General features: G+C 44.6%; 1 protein-coding gene across 5 annotated transcripts in view; it reads right to left on the bottom strand.

Annotated features, from left to right (window-relative positions):
* gtsf1.L (gametocyte specific factor 1 L homeolog) overlaps positions 1-20,836 on the bottom strand; it is a 35,331-nt gene extending 14,495 nt beyond the window's left edge. Inside the window, exons 1-7 of one of the 5 annotated variants that reach the window (XM_018245368.2) lie at positions 20,679-20,836; positions 16,477-16,573; positions 15,489-15,606; positions 8,509-8,606; positions 3,616-3,742; positions 2,070-2,150; positions 51-108 (exon numbers count right to left, since the gene is read on the bottom strand). In XM_018245368.2, coding sequence (XP_018100857.2) covers positions 51-108; positions 2,070-2,150; positions 3,616-3,742; positions 8,509-8,606; positions 15,489-15,606; positions 16,477-16,557 — 563 coding nt within the window. In that variant the 5' untranslated portion in view covers positions 16,558-16,573; positions 20,679-20,836. 5 annotated transcript variants of the gene reach the window in all.
* Positions 20,837-21,044: the final 208 nt, after the last annotated feature.

Here is a 21,044-nt window from a genome sequence, read left to right as displayed (position 1 = left end):
TAGTTTTTCTTTTGCCTGGCTGGATACAAACACACAAATTTGAAACTTACCTAGGTACAGGGTAAGAAGGAATGCCCCACATAAATGTTGCTTTATTATTCTGCAGATCTGAAGAATAATAAAAATGATAGGTTATTTAACCAGAGTGCAATAAAGCACAGAAAATCAGCACAATTGTAAGCATCTTCTTGCATTGACATCCCCTGAGGCGGAAAAAACAAAACCTGGAAAATCTCCTCGCATATCATCGTCATAGATGGATAAGGAGAGAAGAGAGTAATTTTTGAACAAGAAAAGTATAAGTATCTCTACTTCCAAGGTAACAGCAAGAGTTAGAAGAAGCCTGATGAATTCCTGGAGACAGCATCAAATAGTAATCTATTCCTGTTATAAGGCTAAAAAATTAAATGGGTTATTCTTATTGAATACGTAAGCCCAAAATATATGCAAATATCTTAGAAACCGCACAGTTGCACATTAAGAAGAGCCTTGCTTTCTGTAATTAGAGAAATGGCTCATAGTTACATTAAAAAGTGATAAGTGGAGCAATTTCAGTGTTGTCCAACAGGTGTCCCGCCCGCGACCCCTTCTTGTGTGGCCCCCACATGAAAGTTTGTCTGCTGTGTCTGCTTACCATGTGCAAGTTTAAAAGGCATCAGTACAGAGATTAACTGGACCCTGCATTGTTTACACCTCAAATTCAGACTATAAAATACTGCATTGTTCACACCCTTAAGACATGTACTGTTCACACCTCAGACCCAGACTGAAACTGCCCACATCATGCACTCTCATACAAAGGGACACCAGCACTGTGTCACTGTATGTAGTTCATCTTAGAGAGGTCCCGATAGGTTTCCCCGTCTCCTACTCTTTTCTGCCTGCCCTAAACTGCCTGTGTGTGTCCTGCTCTGCATGTGGAACATAAGCCGGGTAGGGTTTGTTCTGGGGGTTTTATAGCATTTGAAAATTATTGTTAGGGGCCCCTAAGGTGTTTAATTATGTGCTGGGGAGAAGGGGTGCCATGTTATCCACAGGGGAGAAGTGGTTCCATACATGCTGCACAAGTTACATTATCATGATTTTTATGTTTTTATTTCTAAATTACACTGCAAATAACTTACAATATAAAATTTAAATCCTGAAAAGCAAGTGTATTTTTTTTAGTTGTAATATTGGTGTGTAGGCAGCCATCTCAGGTCATTTTGCCTGGTCATGTGCTTTTAGAAAGAGCCAGCACTTTAGGATGGAACTGCTTTCTGGCAGGTGGTTTCTCCTACTCAATGTGTCGCAGTGGGATCTGGATTTTACTATTGAGTGCTGGTCTTAGATCTACCAGGGAGCTGTTATTTTGTGTTAGGGAGCTGTTATCTGGTTACCTTTCCATTGTTCTGCTGATGGACTGCTGGGGGAGGGGGTGATATCACTCCAACTTTCAGTGCAGCAGTAAAGAGTGACTGAAGTTTATCAGAGCACAAGTCGCATGACTGGTAGATGTCAATGCAGAATGCTGCTGGAGCAGCACTATTAACTAATGCATTTTGAAAAAAAAAAAAATTTTCTACCCCATGACAGTATACCTTTAAATACATGGTTTAAGTCTTGTTATTAACTTAGTTAGCCAAAAGTGTATTTATGCAGTTAAGAGACTTTACCATTTATAACAGATTTGCCAGGCAGATGAGAATGTATGATGCTGTACTGTGCATTCACTCACTTTGTGGGGATGCTTTGATACCTTTGGAAAGTATAACCCACTTCTAAATATCAACCTAAATGCCATGACATCAGACTTATTGTATTATTTTTAATATACAAACGACTGTTTTAGAGGTTTAGAACAAAAAATGGAGTTTATTTATCACATATCACTGGTGATGTTGCTCATAGCAATGAATTAGCAATTAGATTTGAACAGTCACCTACAAGTTGGAAAACAGAAGCAAAGATCTGATTGTATGCTATGGGTAACAACACAGGTAATGTTAGTCTTCATTGTTAATAAATATGCCACAATGTGTCTCAATAGATCAAAGTTTTGATTAAGACATGCATTTTTTTCCACCTACCTTTGTCCCAATCTTCCTCACATGGTGGGGTTTTCCAGGTGCAGGGACTTGCATCTCTTTGGTAATAACTCTTTTCACCAGCTAAATAAACATAAATGGAAACAAAGAAATATTCTGTCGATAAAATTGTTCACATGCATACCAACTATCCAGACCAAAAATGAAAATATGTAAAGGGGTTGTGCACCTTTTTTAGTATGATGTAGAGAATATCTGAGACAATTTGCAATTGGTTTTCATTTAATATTAATTTGTGGTTTCAGAGTTATTTAGCTTTTTTATTCAGCAGCTCTCCAGTTTGCAATTTAAAATTACCCTAGCAACCATGCATTGATTTGAATAAGAGACTGGAATATTAATAGGGAAGTTTTTTTTAGATGGGGCCATTTAAAAGCTGGAAAGAGTCAGAAGACAAACAAAACAAAAACTATAAAAAATTAACAAAGACATTAATTAAAAACATTCTATATTCGTAATTCTTCTTTATACAGAAACATGCAAGGATGAGGTGAACTTAGTTGCAGGGGCGACAGATTTCTCTAGAGGCAATACACAACTATGATGACCATAAAGGTTACAAGGAGAACCAAACCCCTCCTCTCAAATTCTAAATTGATGCCCGATTTAATGAAGACCAGTTGCAGATTGTGTCAGAAAATCACTGTGTACATCATACTAGTATTTTAAAGCCCAGTGTTCTAATCACCCAAGTGCAAAAGCAAAGGTTCAAAAGGCAAAGTTCAAAAACTCCAGGGTAACAACCAAAAAGTGCAAAGTAATCCATAATGGTCAGACCTGCCTTCGTCAAAGGACTACAGCAGGCCCTTTGTCCCTAACCTCACTGGCAAAAAGGCCTGAAGGAAGCAAGGGTTGTTAGGTCTCCATTGCAAGGCATGGGGTCCCTTTCTCCTTTTCCCCTCAAGCCAAAATGCATTTGAGCGGTCGGAACACAAGTGTTCCACTTGAGGAGAAACCAAAGTCAAACGCACGCAGAATGGGTCTAGGTTTCAAGGGGAGGAGCCTAATGGCCACACATCTTGGCCCCCTAGACCAGTGTGTTTGACCCCAGGGTCTATTGCACCAATCCTAAAAAAGTGCTAAAAAGAAAAAAGTGCAAGGTGACTCACTGGGAGTATATATAAGTAAGAAAGATCATTAAAAAGTGTGGCAGTGTACTGTCCCAGCCTATTGGCCGGATTATAATAGTTTTTTTGCCTCTAATGCCAAAAGAGCATATAAAAATTACAAAGTGCCAGTCATCATGTTGTCTGACCCCACCATGTTTCTCTGGTACCCCAAGTTTGCAAGGCCTGGGGCACATTCTTGGGCTTAATCAAATACAGTGCCTTTGCCCATAGGATCAAGTAGTTCTCTGCCCAGTACCAGGTGGGGTCTTCCATACATACCTTAGCTGGGAGATATCCCACTCAGATACTACACTTGATCTTAGTCAAAAGACTCCTTGCAAAAGGCATGAGTGAGGAGAAGTGATGCTAAAATTTAACTTATTAAAGAAACTACAGTTAATGTCCCTTAAATGTCCTACCAATATCTTGTTCAATGCAGCTTCTATCATCACAGCTTAAGATGTGGCGACTGAGTTCAGCCCTTGGAACCAGGTGACGAGCATTGAAGGGACAGGTTGCAAGCTGCATTGCAATATCAGTGTGATTCTATAGAAAAAAAAACAAAAACTTTTTTAGGGATGCAATATAGAAGGAAAGAAAAAATAAATTGGCGCTACTGCAGGCTACAAATCTGAAAATGCTTCTCCACCGGCAATAATTGAAAATCGCTGGTTGTAAATCCTACACGTTGCAAAGTCACCTAAAGTTCCCTTGCATAGCAACTTCAGAAAACAAAGTTACGTGTAGGTTTTGCCGCAGGCGACTTCAATTACGGAGGAGAAGCATTTTTGGAAAGGTCACCCGCAGTAGAACCAATTTAACATGGGTGACAAAAATCTCCTTCTTGGCCATTAACTTAAGGCAGCGACTGACACTTTGTAGGCATAGTCGAGCCAATCTATTATTGCTTAAGCAGATATTTGCATGCCAGACACGATAAGAGTTTAAAACTTAACTGCCAAAGGCAATGTTTCAGGCATAAACTTTCGGACATATACAGGAGTTCTGCAGTTTTCAATTCTTTGGGATTACTGCACCTTGGGAGAGGGTTCAGTATTCACCCAAACCTGCACAGAGCTTTCCAAGGAGATTGACATGGAGGGCATTTCCAGTATGTAAAAATGCAGGGTGCAATTAATTTTAAACAGTATTCTACCATCTACACCCCCACTGTTTAGCATACTTCATGTTTCATAGTAAAATACCTGCTTAATTTAGCATCCAATAACACTTATATGGTGAGGGTGCACTGGTCATACAGAAACAGATATACATAATTTAAAACGTTCTTGGATTCTGGGAAATAATCCACCATAATATATTACTGGCAAACATAGTTTAGCCAATACCGTTATTGTGTGTACTCACCGTAAAATTTCTCTCACTTCAGTCGCTTGGGGGACACAGGGAACAGTGGGGTATAGCTAGCACCACTAGGAGGTAGGACACAACATGAAATAACTAGTTCCTCCTTCGCTGGCTATACCCCCAGCAGTAGGCGGAGCCATATCAGTTTGTACCAAAGGCCTAGGTTAGATAACGTATTTCAATAACCGTACCTGACGGCAGGTAACCATGTCAGAAAGATCGAGACGGCCTCCATCCAGGGAGGGAAGACCTGTGTCCCCAAGTGACTGAAGAGAAAGATTTTAGGGTGAGTACACAAAATCTTTTATCCATCATCTGCTTGAGGGACACAGGAAACAGTGGAGATGTCCCAAAGCTGTCCCCGATATTAGGGTGGGAATGAGGTCCTATGTAGAAGAGGCCACTGCCGTCTTGTTGCGTGCAAATTCTGCCAAGGAAGGAGATCAGACCAATCGTCCTGGCAGAGGGAAACGTGATTTCTCAGGAACTGTTCCAGTGCTCGACTTACACTCTCTGCTGCTCCATTGGATTTAGGATGGTACGCTGAGAACTGGAGAGCAATACCCAGAGCACTACACAAGGAGCGCCAGAACCTGGATACAAACTGGGAACCTCTGTCTGAAAGAATCTCCGTTGGGAAGCCATGTAGCTGGAAGATGTATTGGATGAAAGAGAGAGTTCAACTGCTGAGAGAGCTTCTGAAGAGGGACAAAGGGTGTCATTTTACTGAAGCAATCAATAACTACCCATAAAACAGTGTTCCCCTTAGAGAGAGTGGCAAATCAAGAATAAAGTCCGTGGCTAAGTGAGTTCAAAGACGAGAGGTAATGGAGAGAGAGGTTGCAATAGACAAAAAATGGATAAAGAGATGTGCAAAATAAATAATGTTCCTAATATAGTTAGTTGACCAAAAATGGAATGCATAAAGGCTGGAGTGAGGGGATGTCTAACATAATAGCCAGAACACTATTTCAGTCAGATGAAGGATAAAAGGAGATTTGGTGTACTCACCGTAAAATCTCTCCTCAGTCACTTGGGGGGGACACAGGGCTTCCCTCCCTGGATGGAGGCCCTATTATGTTAGATATCCAGTCACACCAGACTGTGTAGATTACATTTTTGGCTAACTATATTTTAAACATTTTTATATTTTGCACAGCCTATATAGCCAGTTTTTATTTTTACACTGAACTGTTACATTAAGAGTCTGTATGAATTTCAAGATTGTGGTCAGTGTAGATAGTAACGGGGTGAGGTGCACCTTCGAAGAGATGACAACAGTCCTCGATAGCAAGTTTCACTGCTAGTAATTTGCCCAATAGGCAAAAGTAGGCAGCACAGGATTAAAGTTAGTCAAACCAAGAGTCAGAAAATCCAGAGAAGATCAATGGGATATGAATTTAGGAACACCTAGAAAGACCAGTAATTGGAACCTATACTCGGCATTGAACCGGGATCTTGGGTCGTCCTTTTATTTTGAGGTCAGGAGGTTGGTCACCGCCTCTTGAAAAGCTCTTTGCTTGGTCGGTTCCTGAGGGAGTCTGGACATAAACAAGCAAGGGGGAGGTAGGGAGGAAAATTTTAGCCCCACGTCAACCTCGTGAACCCAGGAGTCTTGGGTGATTGTGAGCCAAATATCTGCAAAGTGTCTCAATCTTCCTCAGGGCTTGCTATGGAGGGGGTACCCAGTCATGCCGAGACCTGTTTGTCTGCCGGTCTACAGGAGGACTTATGGGTTTGCAAGGAAGATCTGCTTGCCTCTGCTTGAGGATCACTGTCGTGGAGGAGATGTCCTGGTTGTCTTATTTTGTGATGGACGAAACCTTTTCCCCTACGAAAGAAGGAACAAGCTTTTGGTTGAGGGAGTAGAGTACATTTGACCCCTGTAGCTTGACTGATGATCTTGTCAAGATCAGGGCCGAAAAGATTTCCTTTAAATGGAAGACTTTTTTGATGAAAAGTCTGCAGACAAGAGCTTCATCCATAAGGATCTTTGTGCCGCCACTGATAATGCCGATGTTCTACTTATCACTTGTGAAGCGTCACAAATGTAGTCATTTGCCTCCTTGATCTGGGATGCCCATTGGGAGAATTTGTGGCGTGGTGCCCCTGCGAGTTGCTAGCAGGAGAGAATCGGACCAAGTCTGGATAGTCCTAACCCAAGCTATGGCTAAAACCGGGCAGATGGAGGTCAGGAAATAGGGAGCGAAGGAGTCCTTCCAACTTCTTGACCATGATCCTTAAATGTAGAGGCATCAGGGACAGGTATACTGGAGCATCCACTGAAGGTTGTGAGAACATTTGTCCACAAGGTCAGACGAGAAAGGATAGAGTTTCAGGAACCTACGATTTGCCTCAAAACATTTCTCAGGCTTGTCCCATCCTGTTGAACTATCTGATCTAGTTGCGAGTGAGATGGAAAAGTTGAAGACCTACTATTGCACTTGAAAAGTGCCTTAAATGTACCCGGGTTGATTGATTCATGGTTCTTGCAGTTTAAGAGTCTCTAAAACTGATATAATCAAGGAGTCTACTGCCTAGGAAGAGAATCTTGTGGACTCTTCCCCCTGTAAGTCTGAACTATGAGATATTCCACTTCAGAGAGGTAATGGTCTTCCTCTTGTTCTGCTGGTGGTGGAGATTGGTTTCTAAACATACCTTCCCTCTCTTCATACGAGGAAGAAGGGCTCTGCATTTGGTAACCTTGTATGTTAGGTTGTCTAGTCTGGACAGTAGTTTATCCAAAGATAGGGCTAATTTTGGAATACCTGTGGCGAGTTGGGCTGCCTCAGAGAGAGACAGAATCTCCTGGTCTAACTGTGCAGTTATGAAATGCGATTCCCGGACGCTCTTTTGACGTCAACGCGTGTGAGCGATACTTCATTGCGCAATGGCAGCGCGAGACGAAGACGCTGAGGAAAAAAAAAAAAAAAAAAAAAGGGCGCAAATTCTCCTCTCTTGCACCCTGTATGACAGGAGTAGTTGCGCTGCCTGATAGGGTAATCTCTTTGTCTCACCGGGCTTGTGGTTTTGTATACCGCAAACCAGCATTGCTCCCGTCTTAGGAGAGATGTCTATCTCTTTCCCAGTTTCTAAACTCTTTCAGTCAGAGGTGAGGGCTGTGTAGGACTGAGGGGGCCAGAGGTGGGGACGCAAATAGCTTTATGCTTGGAGGGAAGGGGGGAGTATACTCACCTTCCCCAAGGCGTTCTTGTGTCCCTAGTTTGTCTCCAAGAAGCTAACTATTCTCATGAGAGGGGAATGGAGAGTATGATTAGGTTGGTGGTCAAGGCATAGCAGAAATGACCCTGGTGACAGGCACACGCGTTGTAAGATTTCAAGTGTGGGCAGCCTAGTGTAGGTGTCCTGCGCTGTCCTGTCTCCCATTGTCAGAAAAAAAACTTTTAACACATTGGTAAATGATCCTATCCTCCTGAGGACACAACAAAAACAGATATGGCTCTGCCTACTGCTGGGGGGGGTATAGCCAGCAGAGGAGTTAGTTTTACCTTCATGTTGTGTCCTATCTCCAAGTGGTGCCAGCTATACCCCACTGTTCCCTGTGTCCCCCAAGCAGATTATGGAGAAAAGTAAAATTTTGTTCCTCACTGAAATAATTATTCTTATAAAGCAATTCTATACTATTCCATAGTATTGTACAATAAATGGATGCATACACTTACACAGATTACAACCATTACAATAGCTAAAGGAGCCCTGCCCGAACAGCATTTACAATCTGATTAAAATCTTTTCTTACTGCAAATAGAATATGCATGCCGTACAGGTGTACATTTACAACAATGGAAAAGTATTTTAGAGAATTTCTTGATCACTTGTTATCAGTCTGACACTACTGCTCTTAAAAACACATGTAAAATTTCAGTCAGGCACCGGTAAGCCCAGCCACAAGTTCCAGGAGTAAATTTAAATGGCAGACTTACTTTCTTGCACTTTATCAAATGATATGGGAAACGACAGGCTCTGATCTGGTGATTTGTATCATATGGGCACTGCAGAAGCTTCTCTGGATCTTGTGAAGCTAAAAATGTATACAGATTTCATTAACTGGGCTTGATAATCAAAATAAATGCATTTGCCTGAAAAAAAAACAAAACAGCTGAGCGTACAAGAGTAGATTTTATTTGATGGCATTTTACTTACAGTGAGGCGGATTTACAAACATACATTAGGTGCAATTAACTCTAAACAGTGTGCTACAAGCTAGACAAAGTGAACAGTAGTGGTTGCTACTGGAAACTGCACTTACACATCTATATTCAGAAATCCGCTCCAGTGAGTTTTATTTGCAACGGCTTAAATACCGCTGAAAATGTATACACACACTATGTACTGTATATGGTATCTATACACCACCGTTTAATCTTTATAACCTGTATTTCACTCTTTTGTAGGAAGTGGCGTCTATCCACAAAACGCATCAAGAGTTTGTTTGTTGTGTGCTCCATTCATGCTTTTAACATTTTCCAAATAAAGCGATGGTTTCAACACCGCTGGTGCTCTGTGATTGAGGATTTTCTTGCTGGAATATACACAGTTTGGGAGAGGATACACGTAGCAGCACAGTGGTGTCTCCTTCAAGGATCAGTGAGTGCTCCCTGCTCGTTAACTTTACTCTTTTGTAGGCCTGACTTATTGTAAAAGGGTTTTTTTCCCCCCAGGGGTTAGTCACATATTTTGGTACCATATGAACGAAAAAGTTTGCCGGATTTTATTTTCAGGAATTTATTTTCTGTAATGAATATGTATTTGATGACTTGTATGTTGAAGGGGTGGGGGTGACACATTTTGCCAAAAAGCTACTGAAACAATTATAAAAACAGGATTTTTTATACTCACCGTTAAATCCTTTTCTCTGTAGTCGATAGGGGGACACAGGGACTCTTGGGGTTTAAGCTCCACCCTCCAGGAGGCAGGACACTAATAAATTAAATTTAAGGGGCGTGCCCAGATACTGGCTTAACCCCACACACTGTAACAATCCCTCAGTTGGTACCAAAGAAACTGCTGAAAGGCAAACATATAAAAATAATCTCAACTTGCAGAACTGGTAAATCAGAAGAAACTTCTCCATAAGACCAACAGGGTCAATATTTCGTTCAGGGCGGGAAGCCCTGTGTCCCCCTATCGACTACAGAGAAAAGGATTTAACGGTGAGTATCAAAAATCCTGTTTTCTCTGTCGTCTAAAGGGGGACACAGGGACTCTTGGGGACTTAACAGAGCAGCCCCAGACAGCAGGGTGGGAGCGAAATTTGTTGAGGAATTGAAAGACACGTTACCGTACTACAGAGTGTAGTACTTTGCGGCCGAAGGCGGCTTCCGCTGAAGAAAACGTGTCCAGGTTGTAGAATTTAGTAAATGTATGCACCGAGGACCAAGTAGCTGCTCTGCAGATCTGGTCCAAAGATGCCGAGTTGCGCCACGCCCAGGAGGCACCCAAGGATCTCGTGGAATGAGCTCGGATATTGATGGGAGGGGCTCGTTCCTTGGCTAGATAGGCTCGTCTGATGAGTTCTCTGATCCAACGTGTGATGGTAGTCTTAGAAGCTGCCATGCCCATCCGAGGTCCAGAAGGGATGACAAAGAGGGCTTGAGAACGACGAAACGACTTGGAACGTTCAAGGTACCACCGAAGGGCTCTGACCACATCTAGACCATGAAGATGTCGTTCCTTGGCATTTTTAGGTTCCGGACAGAGAGATGGAACCACAATCTCTTGGTTCACGTGGAACGATGACACAACTTTAGGTAGAAAGGAAGGGACTGTCCTCAGTACTGCCTTGTCCTTGTGGAAAACTAGCAAGGAAGGGTCACACGATAGGGCACTGAGTTCTGAGACCCGTCGTGCAGAAGAGATGGCTACTAGAAAGACCACTTTCGAAGTAAGCAACTGTTCAGAAATGGTTCCCAGAGGTTCGAAGGGAGGATCGAGGAGAGCCTCCAAAACCAGATTGAGATCCCATCCAGGTATCCGTGACCGAAGAGGAGGGACAATGCGTGCTACTCCCTGTAGAAAGGTGCGGATAGAGTCGTTAAATGCGAGACGAGTCTGAAGCAGGACGGAAAGGGCAGAAACTTGAACCTTCAGGGAACTGAGTTTAAGGCCCAGTTGAAGACCATTCTGCAAGAAGGACAGGATTCTGGGAATGTCGCAATCCAGATAGGGAAAATCCTTCTCCTTGCACCAGTTCCAGTAGGTGCGCCACACCCTATGGTAAGCTTTAGATGATGTGGCTTTGCGTGACTTCAGCATGGTGGTGATGACGTCTTCTGCTATGCCCTTTCATCTCCAAATGGCCATCTCAACAGCCATCCCGTCAAAGCGAACAGGCCCGGGTTGTGATGAACTATGGGGCCTTGCTGGAGAAGGTCGCTCCTGGATGGAAGGCGAACTGGTTGCGCTATGGACATTTCTTGAAGGTCCGAGAACCACGTTCTCCTGGGCCAATACGGAGCTATCACGATGACTGTTGTCTGTGAGAGCTTGATCTTCTTCAGAACCCGAGGTAGCATGGGAAACGGAGGGAAAACGTAGGCTAGGTCGAACCGCCAAACTTGTGTCATGGCATCCACTCCCATCGCTGTCAGGTCCCGGTAGCGAGAGAAGAAGGCTGGCACTTTGCGATTGGTTCTGGACGCCATGAGATCGACTTGAGGATGTCCCCACCTTTTTACTAAGTCTGCGAACACTTCGGGGTGAAGCTCCCATTCTCCCGGATCCAGCTGGTTCCGACTGAGGAAATCTGCTTGCGTGTTGGCTACCCCTGGGATGTGGATGGCGGACAACCTCACCGAGCTGAGTTCCGCCCAGGTTAGGATTTGCTCCACTTCCGCTAGAGATGCCGTGCTTCGAGTTCCTCCTTGTCTGTTGATGTACGCGACCGTGGTCGAATTGTCGCTTTGTACTCGGACCGACTTGTTTGTGAGTAGGGAGGACCAATGTCTGAGGGCTAGTTTGACCGCCCGCAGTTCGAGGATGTTTATGTGGAGTCTTGTTTCTTGTGGAGACCAAGGACCTTGCACCGACAGGTTGTTCCAGGTTGCTCCTTATCCTAGAAGACTTGCATCCGTTGTTATCACGGTCCAGTCTGGAGTTGCCCAGGACTGTCCCCTGGCTAGGTTTTGGTGATTCAGCCACCAGAGAAGCGATTCTCTTGTTGAGCGCTGCAGAGAAATCCGCTGGGACAGGGGACCGCCTTTCCAGCCTGACAGAATGTTGGTCTGTAGAGGTCTCAGATGTATTTGAGCAAAGGGTACCGCTTCGATGGAGGATACCATCAGACCCAGAACCCGCATCGCGAGATGTACTGTGGGATGCTGACTGCAAAGGAGGAGATTGACTTGTTCTCGTATCTTCCTCTGCTTGTCCTGAGGTAATGACACCCGTTGGGTTACTGTGTTGAAATGAAGGCCCAGGAACAGCATCTGGTGACTGGGAAGCAAACTGGACTTGTTCCAGTTGATGGACCACCGGAAACTCTGAAGAAGTGAAATTGCTTGTTGAAGGTCCCTCTTGCTCTTCTCTGGAGTTCTGGCCTTCAGCAGCAGGTCGTCCAGGTATGGAGTGACCGAGATCCCTTGAAGACGTAGTGTTGCCGCTGTCACTGCCATGAGTTTGGTGAACACCCTGGGGGCAGAGGACAGACCAAAGGGCAGAGCCACAAATTGGTAGTGGAGATTCCTGTATGCGAATCTGAGGAAACGGTGGTGGGGAGGCCATATGGCAACGTGGAGATACGCATCCCTGATGTCTAAGGACATCATCAGTTGACCCGGTTCCATTCCTCGAATGACTGAGCGTAGAGTCTCCATCTTGAACCGTACTGACTGTATGTGTTTGTTGAGGTATTTGAGGTCTAGTACAGGTCGGATGGAGCCGTCCTTCTTCGGAACAAGGAACAGATTGGAGTAAAATCCGCAAAATGTTTCTGACGAGGGAACCGGAATGATAACTCCGTTGTGTTCCATGCTTGCGATGCAATCCAAGAAGGCCCGGGCCTTGGTGGGATTGGACGGAACCCTGGACATAAGGAATTTTCTGGGAGGGGGAGATGCGAAATCCAGGTGATAGCCTTCGGAAATAATTTCGTTTACCCAAGCGTCTGACGAATGTATGTTCCACACCTCCCGGAATCTTAGCAATCTTCCCCCTAATGGTTGCTGAGACCCCGGAGGGGATGACCCGTCAGCCTGAAGTGGATTTGTCAGCTGATGACTTGTTGTGGAACTTGTTCTTCCATGGCGGACGTCCCTTATCGTTTGGAGCGAAAGTGGGAATGTTGGGGAGGACTGTTTCGTCTGGAAAACCGTCCACTGTGGCCACGAAAAAACTTCCCTCTCCTGGAAGAGGGTGAGGGTCTTGCTTTATTCTGGGAAGGAAGGTACTTTTCCCCCCGGTGGCCTGTGAAATAATCTTTTCAAGTTCTTCACCAAATAGTCGTTGTCCCTTGAAGGGGAGTGATGTGAGGGACTTCTTGGAACTGACATCCGCTGACCAATTTTTTAGCCAGAGGGTTCTGCGGGCTGCGACAGACAGCGCTGAAGTGCGTGCGGTAATCTGTGCTGTGTCCAGATTGGCGTCGCATAGATAGGCTGCCGCTTCCGTGAGGGACTGTGCGGAAGACAGAAGGTCTGTTCTGGGAACACCATCTTGAATGTCCGCCACGAGAGATTCTGCCCATGCTTGAATGGCCCTAGCCACCCAAGCGGAAGCAAGTGCTGGTCGTAGAGTCGACCCAGCCGATGAGTAGACTGCCCTTAGGAATCCTTCTAGACGTCTGTCAGATGGGTCTTTGAAGGCTGCGGCATCCGTGACTGGTAAGGCTGTGGATTTGGAGAGCCTCGAAACTGGGGCATCCACTGTTGGAGGCATGGACCATTTTTCCACCAAATCCTTGGGGAACGGGTAAGATTTCGAGAATTTCCGTGTAGCTTGGAACTTTCGCTCCGGCGAATTCCATTCCTCGTGTATTATGTTGAGGAGTTGTTCATGCGATGAGAAGCATACCGAGGATTTGTGCTTCCTCTTGAACAGGTTAGTCGACGAAGTTTGTTGATCTGGTGTCAATGTGATTTTTAGGACCTCCATCACCCCCTTGATGATAGCATCTACGTCGTGAGGGAGTTCCTTGTTCTTAGCTTCTTCCTCATGTTCCTCTTCTGCTTCTGAGGAGACATCAGATGGCAGCAGTTCACCCTCTGAATGATAATCGTCCTCTCCAGCCGAAGAGACGTCAGAAGGGGAATGAGTGTCAGTGTCCCCCTTGGGACTGGGAAGCCTTTTACGCTTTCCGCCAGTTTTGTGGCTCAGCTTGGCAAGGGCTTTGCCCAAGTTACTAGCAATAGATGGTAAGCCCTGCAGGGATGCTAGGGACTGAGAAAGCTGAAGGGCCCAGAGGGGAGCAGGGGGGTCTGAAGATGTGCCTGCCACCTCATCAGGAGCAGTAGAATCTTTGGGTCCCCGGATTCGGGGATCATTGGGATGGCCCCTTGGGTGGGTGCGGGCCCCTGCCCTTTTGAACAAGATCTGCAGAGCGGATCAGCCTGGCCCCCAGGGATCTTAAGCTGGCAGGATTTACAGGTAAAATAAGTCACCTGTGCTGCTGGTGCTCTCCCCCCAGCCCTGAGGAAAAGTCCCCCTGACTTACCTTCTGCCATGTGAGCAGTATCTAAGGTACCTGATGAGGAATGGTGACAGGGGAAGGTGCCTTGTAAAGGAAGTGCTGAAAAGGCTGAGCCCAAGCCTGCTGCCTGCAGGGAGATGAAAAAATCCCCAAGAGAAAGCTGTCTCCGGTACCTCTGTTGCCTTGGAGCAGGGAAAGGCTACTGGCGTGTGCAGGAAGCAGGAGTGCGCCGTCTAAATGAGCCAAGAGTGGCGCCCAAATCTTCCCCGCTTGCTGGTGCCTCCTCCTGCAGTTCGCGCCGAAAAAACAAAATGGCCGCTGGAACGCATCAGCGCGATGCGTTCCACTGCGCAGTTGGAACGCGCGTGTATCGCCTGAACACACGAAGACAGTTTAGGCGGAGGTAGGGACTGCAGCATGGGCTGAGAGAGGGGAGGGGGGGGGGGAGAGCAACCCGTGAAGGAGTACGATAAGGGCTCCTACTCACATATGGTTCCTCACCGGTCAGAACCTCTGCTGTCCCCAGCGGGTGGCAGGAATTATCTGTACAGGTCGGATATAGCCAAGATGGCTAGGGAAATGACCCCGGTGAGGCATCCCTCGAGGGAGGTTTCACTCCAAGGAACAGGCAGTCCTGCCCTGGTGATCCCCCATGAAGATGTCTGTCTTGACGACGGAGTCCATCCTCCTTGAAGCAGGACACTTAAAAACTGAGGGATTGTTACAGTGTGTGGGGTTAAGCCAGTATCTGGGCACGCCCCTTAAATTTAATTTATTAGTGTCCTGCCTCCTGGAGGGTGGAGCTTAAACCCCAAGAGTCCCTGTGTCCCCCTTTAGACGACAGAGAAAATGAAATATGCTGTAAGCCTTTGAATTCACTGGTACGTCTGCTATTAATGTACCATTTTTTTGGGCTTTCAGTCCTAAACCTATGCTTTGTGTTTAAGGATTTTGGAATTTCTTGTGACTTGAATGGCACTCACTTAAAGAGTTAATACTGTTTGTTTGTTTTTTAACAGAACACATCCTCTTTAGCAAAGGCTTTTCATGAAAAAAACAAATGTATTCTTATATAAACTTGTTTGCTAAAGTCTGCTCCTTTTCCTGCTTCATGCCCATCTTTATCATGGGGTGCTGGTCTTCAACCCTTCCATCTGTCCCAGGGGGATGTCTGGTTCCCCTATTATGTGACCCAAAATGACTAGCAGTCTTATGAATGCCTAGAGGAAAAACATGTTAATGCGTCAAATTTTTTATAATTTTAAGCTTATTTCATACCATAAAATCTGGTTTCCACCTCAACATTCCTTGTTGGGTTTGGCAGCATAGTATTCCAGTTTGTCCTCTTTTTAGGTACCGGTAAGTGTGGTTCAGCTGGCTTCTCTACAGGCATGCTCTAAAATTCAGCAAAAGTATACACACTTTATGCAATACATACATGCTTTATGCAATACTCGACCACAACTTAATTTCCATAAACATCACCTCCCCCATCCAATACACATACAGATGTCGGATTTATTATCTGGAAATCCAGAATACTCCAAAAAACAAGCAATACCACTGTACACGATTAATTACTTTTCTATGAAGGTGAGAGATCATCTAGAGTTATGGCAATGTTTATAATGTAAGGAACGGAAAACTCCACCAAAGCTTCATCTGAATTTTGATGCATTCCAGTGTTAACTGGCTTAGTTTTATTCTGTGTTCAGAATTTGTGCATGCTTCCATAAGTTCAGACCCACGGGGTAGAATGTTCTTATTTTCCTGCACGGTTTCTATGGTTAGAGACCCACTGGCCAGAATTATATCAACGCACTGCATTACAATGCAAGTAACATAATATTTCAAATAAATAAAGTGTTTTCCTTTACAAATTGCTTTTTTCCCCCCAGTATTTTCTACATATTCTAAATCAGTGAGTTAATACACAAGATATAATTGTGATGGGAAATAATCATGTATGGAGTTATACATTTTATTGCATGTCACTTTCCTTCACTAAAAGCATGGTATTCCTATGCACTTCTATACTTTTTTCAGTAGAGGGTGCTTGTGTCATGTCAGTAAAACCTTGCACACTTGCAGTTCAATGCTTAATAATGGATTTATACACACAGCACTCACAGCTAATATTATTATTATTATTATTAGTCCATATTCACATTTATACACACCCACATATTACATATGCTATAAGGCAGCAAAGATATTCAATACATGAAAGAACACTTCTTCATTAACGCTTTGTTAAAAGCAATACCTGGCATGTTGTCATGTGCATCCTAAGTTCTGTGCCACGAACTTTATGTTCAGAATTGAAAGGGCACCAAACATAGTCCATGACTGCAGATTGCTAACTTAAAAGAAAAAAAACACATTATAGTATATAGTCATATTAACATGCTTTAAATATAAAAAAAAAAACTCATAGCACTTGCAGATCTATACTACTCAAAATGGGAGCTGGAATGGGAAAAAAAAGTCTATGGTTATCCCTTTCAGACAATTTACATATAAAGAACAAAAATCAAGCCACATTTAATGTTGGCCCTTTTCTACATCATATACTGTAGTGCAGCTTTACCCAGTAAAAAAAAAAAGAATTCCAAAGTACAGGAAGGTCATCTCCCATATATTCCATTTAAAGCAAATGAGTCTAATCCAGTGATCCCCAACCAGTAGCTGGTGAGCAACATGTTGCTCTCCAACCCCTTGGATGTTGCTCCCAGTGGCCTCAAAAGAAGTGCTTCTTTTTTAATTCCAGGCTTGGAGGCAAGTTTTGGCTGCATAAAAACCAGGTGCACTACCAAACAGAGCCTCAATGTATGTAGAAAATCCACATAGGGGCTACCAAATGGCCAATCACAGCACTTATTTGGCACCACAAGAACAGTTTTCATGCTAGTGTTGCTCCCCAACTCCTTTTACTTCTGAATGTTGCTCATGGGTTCAGAAGGTTGGGGATCCCTGGTCTAATCTATTAAAATCATTTCCTTTTTCTCTGTAATAATAAAACAGTACCTTGTACTCGTTTCGTATTGGACTTATTTAGGGTTTAGTTTATTTTCAGCAGACTTAAAATATGGGAATCAAAAACACAGCTTATCTGGAAAACCCCAGGTCCCAAGCATTCTGGAAAATAGATCCTATACCTGTATTGATAAACCAAAGGTTCCCAGAGAGCTTATGTTTAAAGCACTGCTGCCATTGCAGTCAAGCAAAGAGCGATGTAGTGGCTGCCCAAAGTTGAGTAGTTCATTAGGGCACCTGTTGGGTAAAAATGTTACCTCCAACCAAAGGAGAGGGCTAATAGAGCCCTTTAAAGGTACTGTACCGGCAGCCAAAGCCACATCTTGCACTTCTACATCTGCCCCCACACTGTGCAACTGCACCTACTGACATAGGAGGAAGTGACACCATCCTGACAAGAGCGAAATTGCTTATTTTGAAACAAAAACAGAAGCAATCACTTATGTCTGGATTTACTGAACTTGCATTTATAAATTACACCTATCTGTGGAGCAAAAAAACAAGACAGACTCCCAATAAGAGCAGTAGTATGCTAGAAGTTCAACAAGCAGCTGCTATATGGTAATTTACAACTCTCCGCTCTTCTATAAGTGTAAAAATTTCTATTGTCCGATATCAGAAGTTGTAGTTCAGATTCTAGAACAGCCAAATATGCGCCTCTAATCTTGGTTCTCATCTCCTGCTCAACCTGATCCCTACCTTTACCAATATGCCTGCACATCATGCCTGTCCTTAAGTTTTTAAATCACAGTCCTTTTCTCCTTAAAAGGAGAAGGAAAGTCTTCTTCCACTTGGGGGTGCCAAATGTTAGCCACTCCCAAGTGGTTGTATTTACTTACCCGAAACCCCAGGATGGTGCTCCCATCAGCAGAAAACTGCACCGGCACGGGGTTCTTCCATTGAGCACCACGGAGCAATCCTCTTCCTGCTTCTTTTTTTCTTAAAATTTTACGCATGTGCAGTAAAACAAAATAGCTGACTTTTTAGCTAATGCTTTGCTTTTCGCTCTACTGCGCATGCGCAAGAAAAAAGAAGAAGCTGGAAGAGGATCGCTTTGTGGTGCTCACTGGAAGAACCCCGGGTCGCTGCAGTTTTCTGCTGAAAGGAGCACCAGCCCCGGGGTTTCAGGTCAGTAATACAATCACTTTGGGGTGCCTAACATGTGGAATATTTCCTTCTCCTTTAAAGGACACCTATTGGGTAAAAATATTATCCCCAACCAACCAAAGGTGCGGACTAATAGAGCCCACACTTTTTAAACTGCCCCCCCATTCCAGAGCTAGGCAATCTACACTGGGATGGAGCTCCCGGTATAAGTAGCCATGTTTGGGTACACGCATGCGCATAATGAGCAATTGCTGCGAGTTGCTCATTATGCAAATGACGTCAGAAGCACATTATGCACACGCTATGTATGACATGGCTGCTCGAAAAAGGAGCCCTCTCCCAGTGTGTGTCTTAGTGCTGGCGGGGGGCAATTAAAAAAAATAAAACTATTAGCTGGCACCTTTGGTTATGGGTATAATATTTTTGCCCAACAGGTGCCCTTTAAGGGTATTGGTTTAATTTACATAGCCAGTATTAATCGAGAAGGAAAGTCTTCTTCCACTTGGGGGTTCCAAATGTTAGGCACCCCAAGTGATTCTATTTACTTACCTGAAACCCGAGGCCAGTGTTCTCATCAGCAGAAAACTACACCGGCCCGGAGTTCTTCCAGTGAGCACCACGAAGGGACCCTCTTCCGGGTTCTTCTTGCAGCTGCGCATGCACAGTAGAGCGAAAAGCCAAACTTTAACTAAAAAGTCTGCTATTTTGTTATACTGCACATGCGTCTGCCTCGGTAAATTTGAAGGAAGAAGAAGCTGGAAGAGGATCGCTCCGTGGTGCTCGCTGGAATTACCCAGGGCTGGTGCAGTTTTCTGCCGATAGGAGCACCGGCCCGGAGTTTCAGGTAAGTAATTATATTCACTTGAGGTTGCTTAACATTTGGCACCCACAAGTGGAAGAAGACTTTACTTTAAACCATATGCATCACAGTGACCCGAAATTGCCTTTTGTCAATTCCTGTGCTGATGGGACATTCCAGCATTCCCAATCAATATGTGACCCTTTACATACACAGGTCACCGCACTGGCCAACCACCTGCAAACTTGGCAAGACATTGAAATAATGGATTTCGGCACAAATAATATCAAACAACAGACTTTGGCATAAATCCTGTAGAGACAGTATTTCTGGTAATTTCAAAAAAGAGTGAGCTCTAATACATCTAGGCAAAAAGCCTATTAGGTCTAGGCATCAATCAACATTAGACTCCTGTATGAAGAGAGACCATTGCTGAGGGCGGTAGTAAAGATTAACAATTATTACCGACAGGGTACAGAAATTTTTAATTGATGGTATTCTGAAAATTTCTTATTTCCGTACGATGAAGCTTATACAAAATTTTCAATTGTTATAGTTCCCCTTTAAAGAAGGAAACTCCCCTTTGTTGCCCCCCCCCCGGGCAAATGCCCCTAACTTGTTACCCCTCTGAGCAGGTCGTGTCCACGGAGTTCACAGGCGCCATCTTCTCCCTGCTTTGACCAGCGTTTTTTGGCGCATGCGCAGTAGGAGCATTTACCGAAACGGATCTACTGCACCGAAAGTCACAAAGTTTTCCGATTTCATGTGACTTCCGGTGTATGCGCAGTAGATCCGTACCGGTAAATGCTCCTACTGCGCATGCGCCAAAAAACGCCGGTCAAAGGAGGAAGAAGACGCCTGTGATCTCCGTGGACAGGACCTGCGCAGAGGAGTAACAAGTTAGGGGCATTTGCCCGGGGGGACAAGTAGGCCAGGGGGAAGGAGGGGCCACACAGGGGAGGGATTTTTGCACCTAGGGGGTTTCCTTCTCCTTTAAAGAACAAAACTCTTTGGGCCTGGAGTATTTTTGTACAGAGAGTGCCGCCATCTTGTATCAGACTTCAAGGTATCCTTAGAGCCAATCCTACCCAGCACATGTCCAATATAGTAAATCATCAATCAAGTTTTATATTGAGCACGTCCCTGCCCATGTTAGATGGGGCTGCACTCTCTGCATAAAGTTACCGGAGGAACGTGGTTTTTCCCTTAGTGAGTGCTGCTGGCCTGAGGCTAATGATTCCAGCCACTGAACCAATACATGCTCTTCCCCACGGACTTTAAGTCTCTGCATCGTTTACAACAAATGCAAAGTTTGTTCAGCACAAGCCCCTCATAAATAATGACGGACAATGAGCGCAGAACATTACATGAGCCTTTTGTGCGCAAATATGCATGTGGCGCACCTTCCTAAATTACCCGGGAAATTAATTCCAAAAGTTTCCAAGTACCACCCAAATATCTCCCTGAACATTGTCAAGTGCCGCTCCCTCTGCGCCTCGCACCTCTATATCGCGTCACACAAACACCTGCTGCTGCTGCTGCCACTGTCGCTGTCGCACCGACTCCAACGCGCGGTTCTTTATTGAGCCCTTCCCTTTTTCTCGGCTTTTCTTTAATACAGCACCTCCCCCAAAAGCCAATTGTCAGACGCCCCACCCCCTCAGATCTTTTCTTCTCTGCAGCCCGACGTGCTCGCTCCTCCCTTGTCACACTCCCTGCAGCCGGATCAAACTACTTGGGCTGTGACAAGGAGAGAGAGCATTAGCAGCAGGTGTGGAGCTGATTGGCCAGCACTGATCCTGCCCGCCCCCTTCAGGTCCCTGCTTTCAGCGCGGGAAAAAAAAACAAGAAAGGAGCTGCTTATTAAACTTAAACTCTGCAGCCTGCTCACC

Source organism: Xenopus laevis, chromosome 2L (assembly GCF_017654675.1).
Source record: "Xenopus laevis strain J_2021 chromosome 2L, Xenopus_laevis_v10.1, whole genome shotgun sequence".
In the NCBI taxonomy this organism is placed as follows: domain Eukaryota; kingdom Metazoa; phylum Chordata; class Amphibia; order Anura; family Pipidae; genus Xenopus; species Xenopus laevis.
The sequence above is the reverse complement of the archived record's forward strand: the minus strand, read 5'-3'. Positions and strand labels throughout refer to the sequence as shown.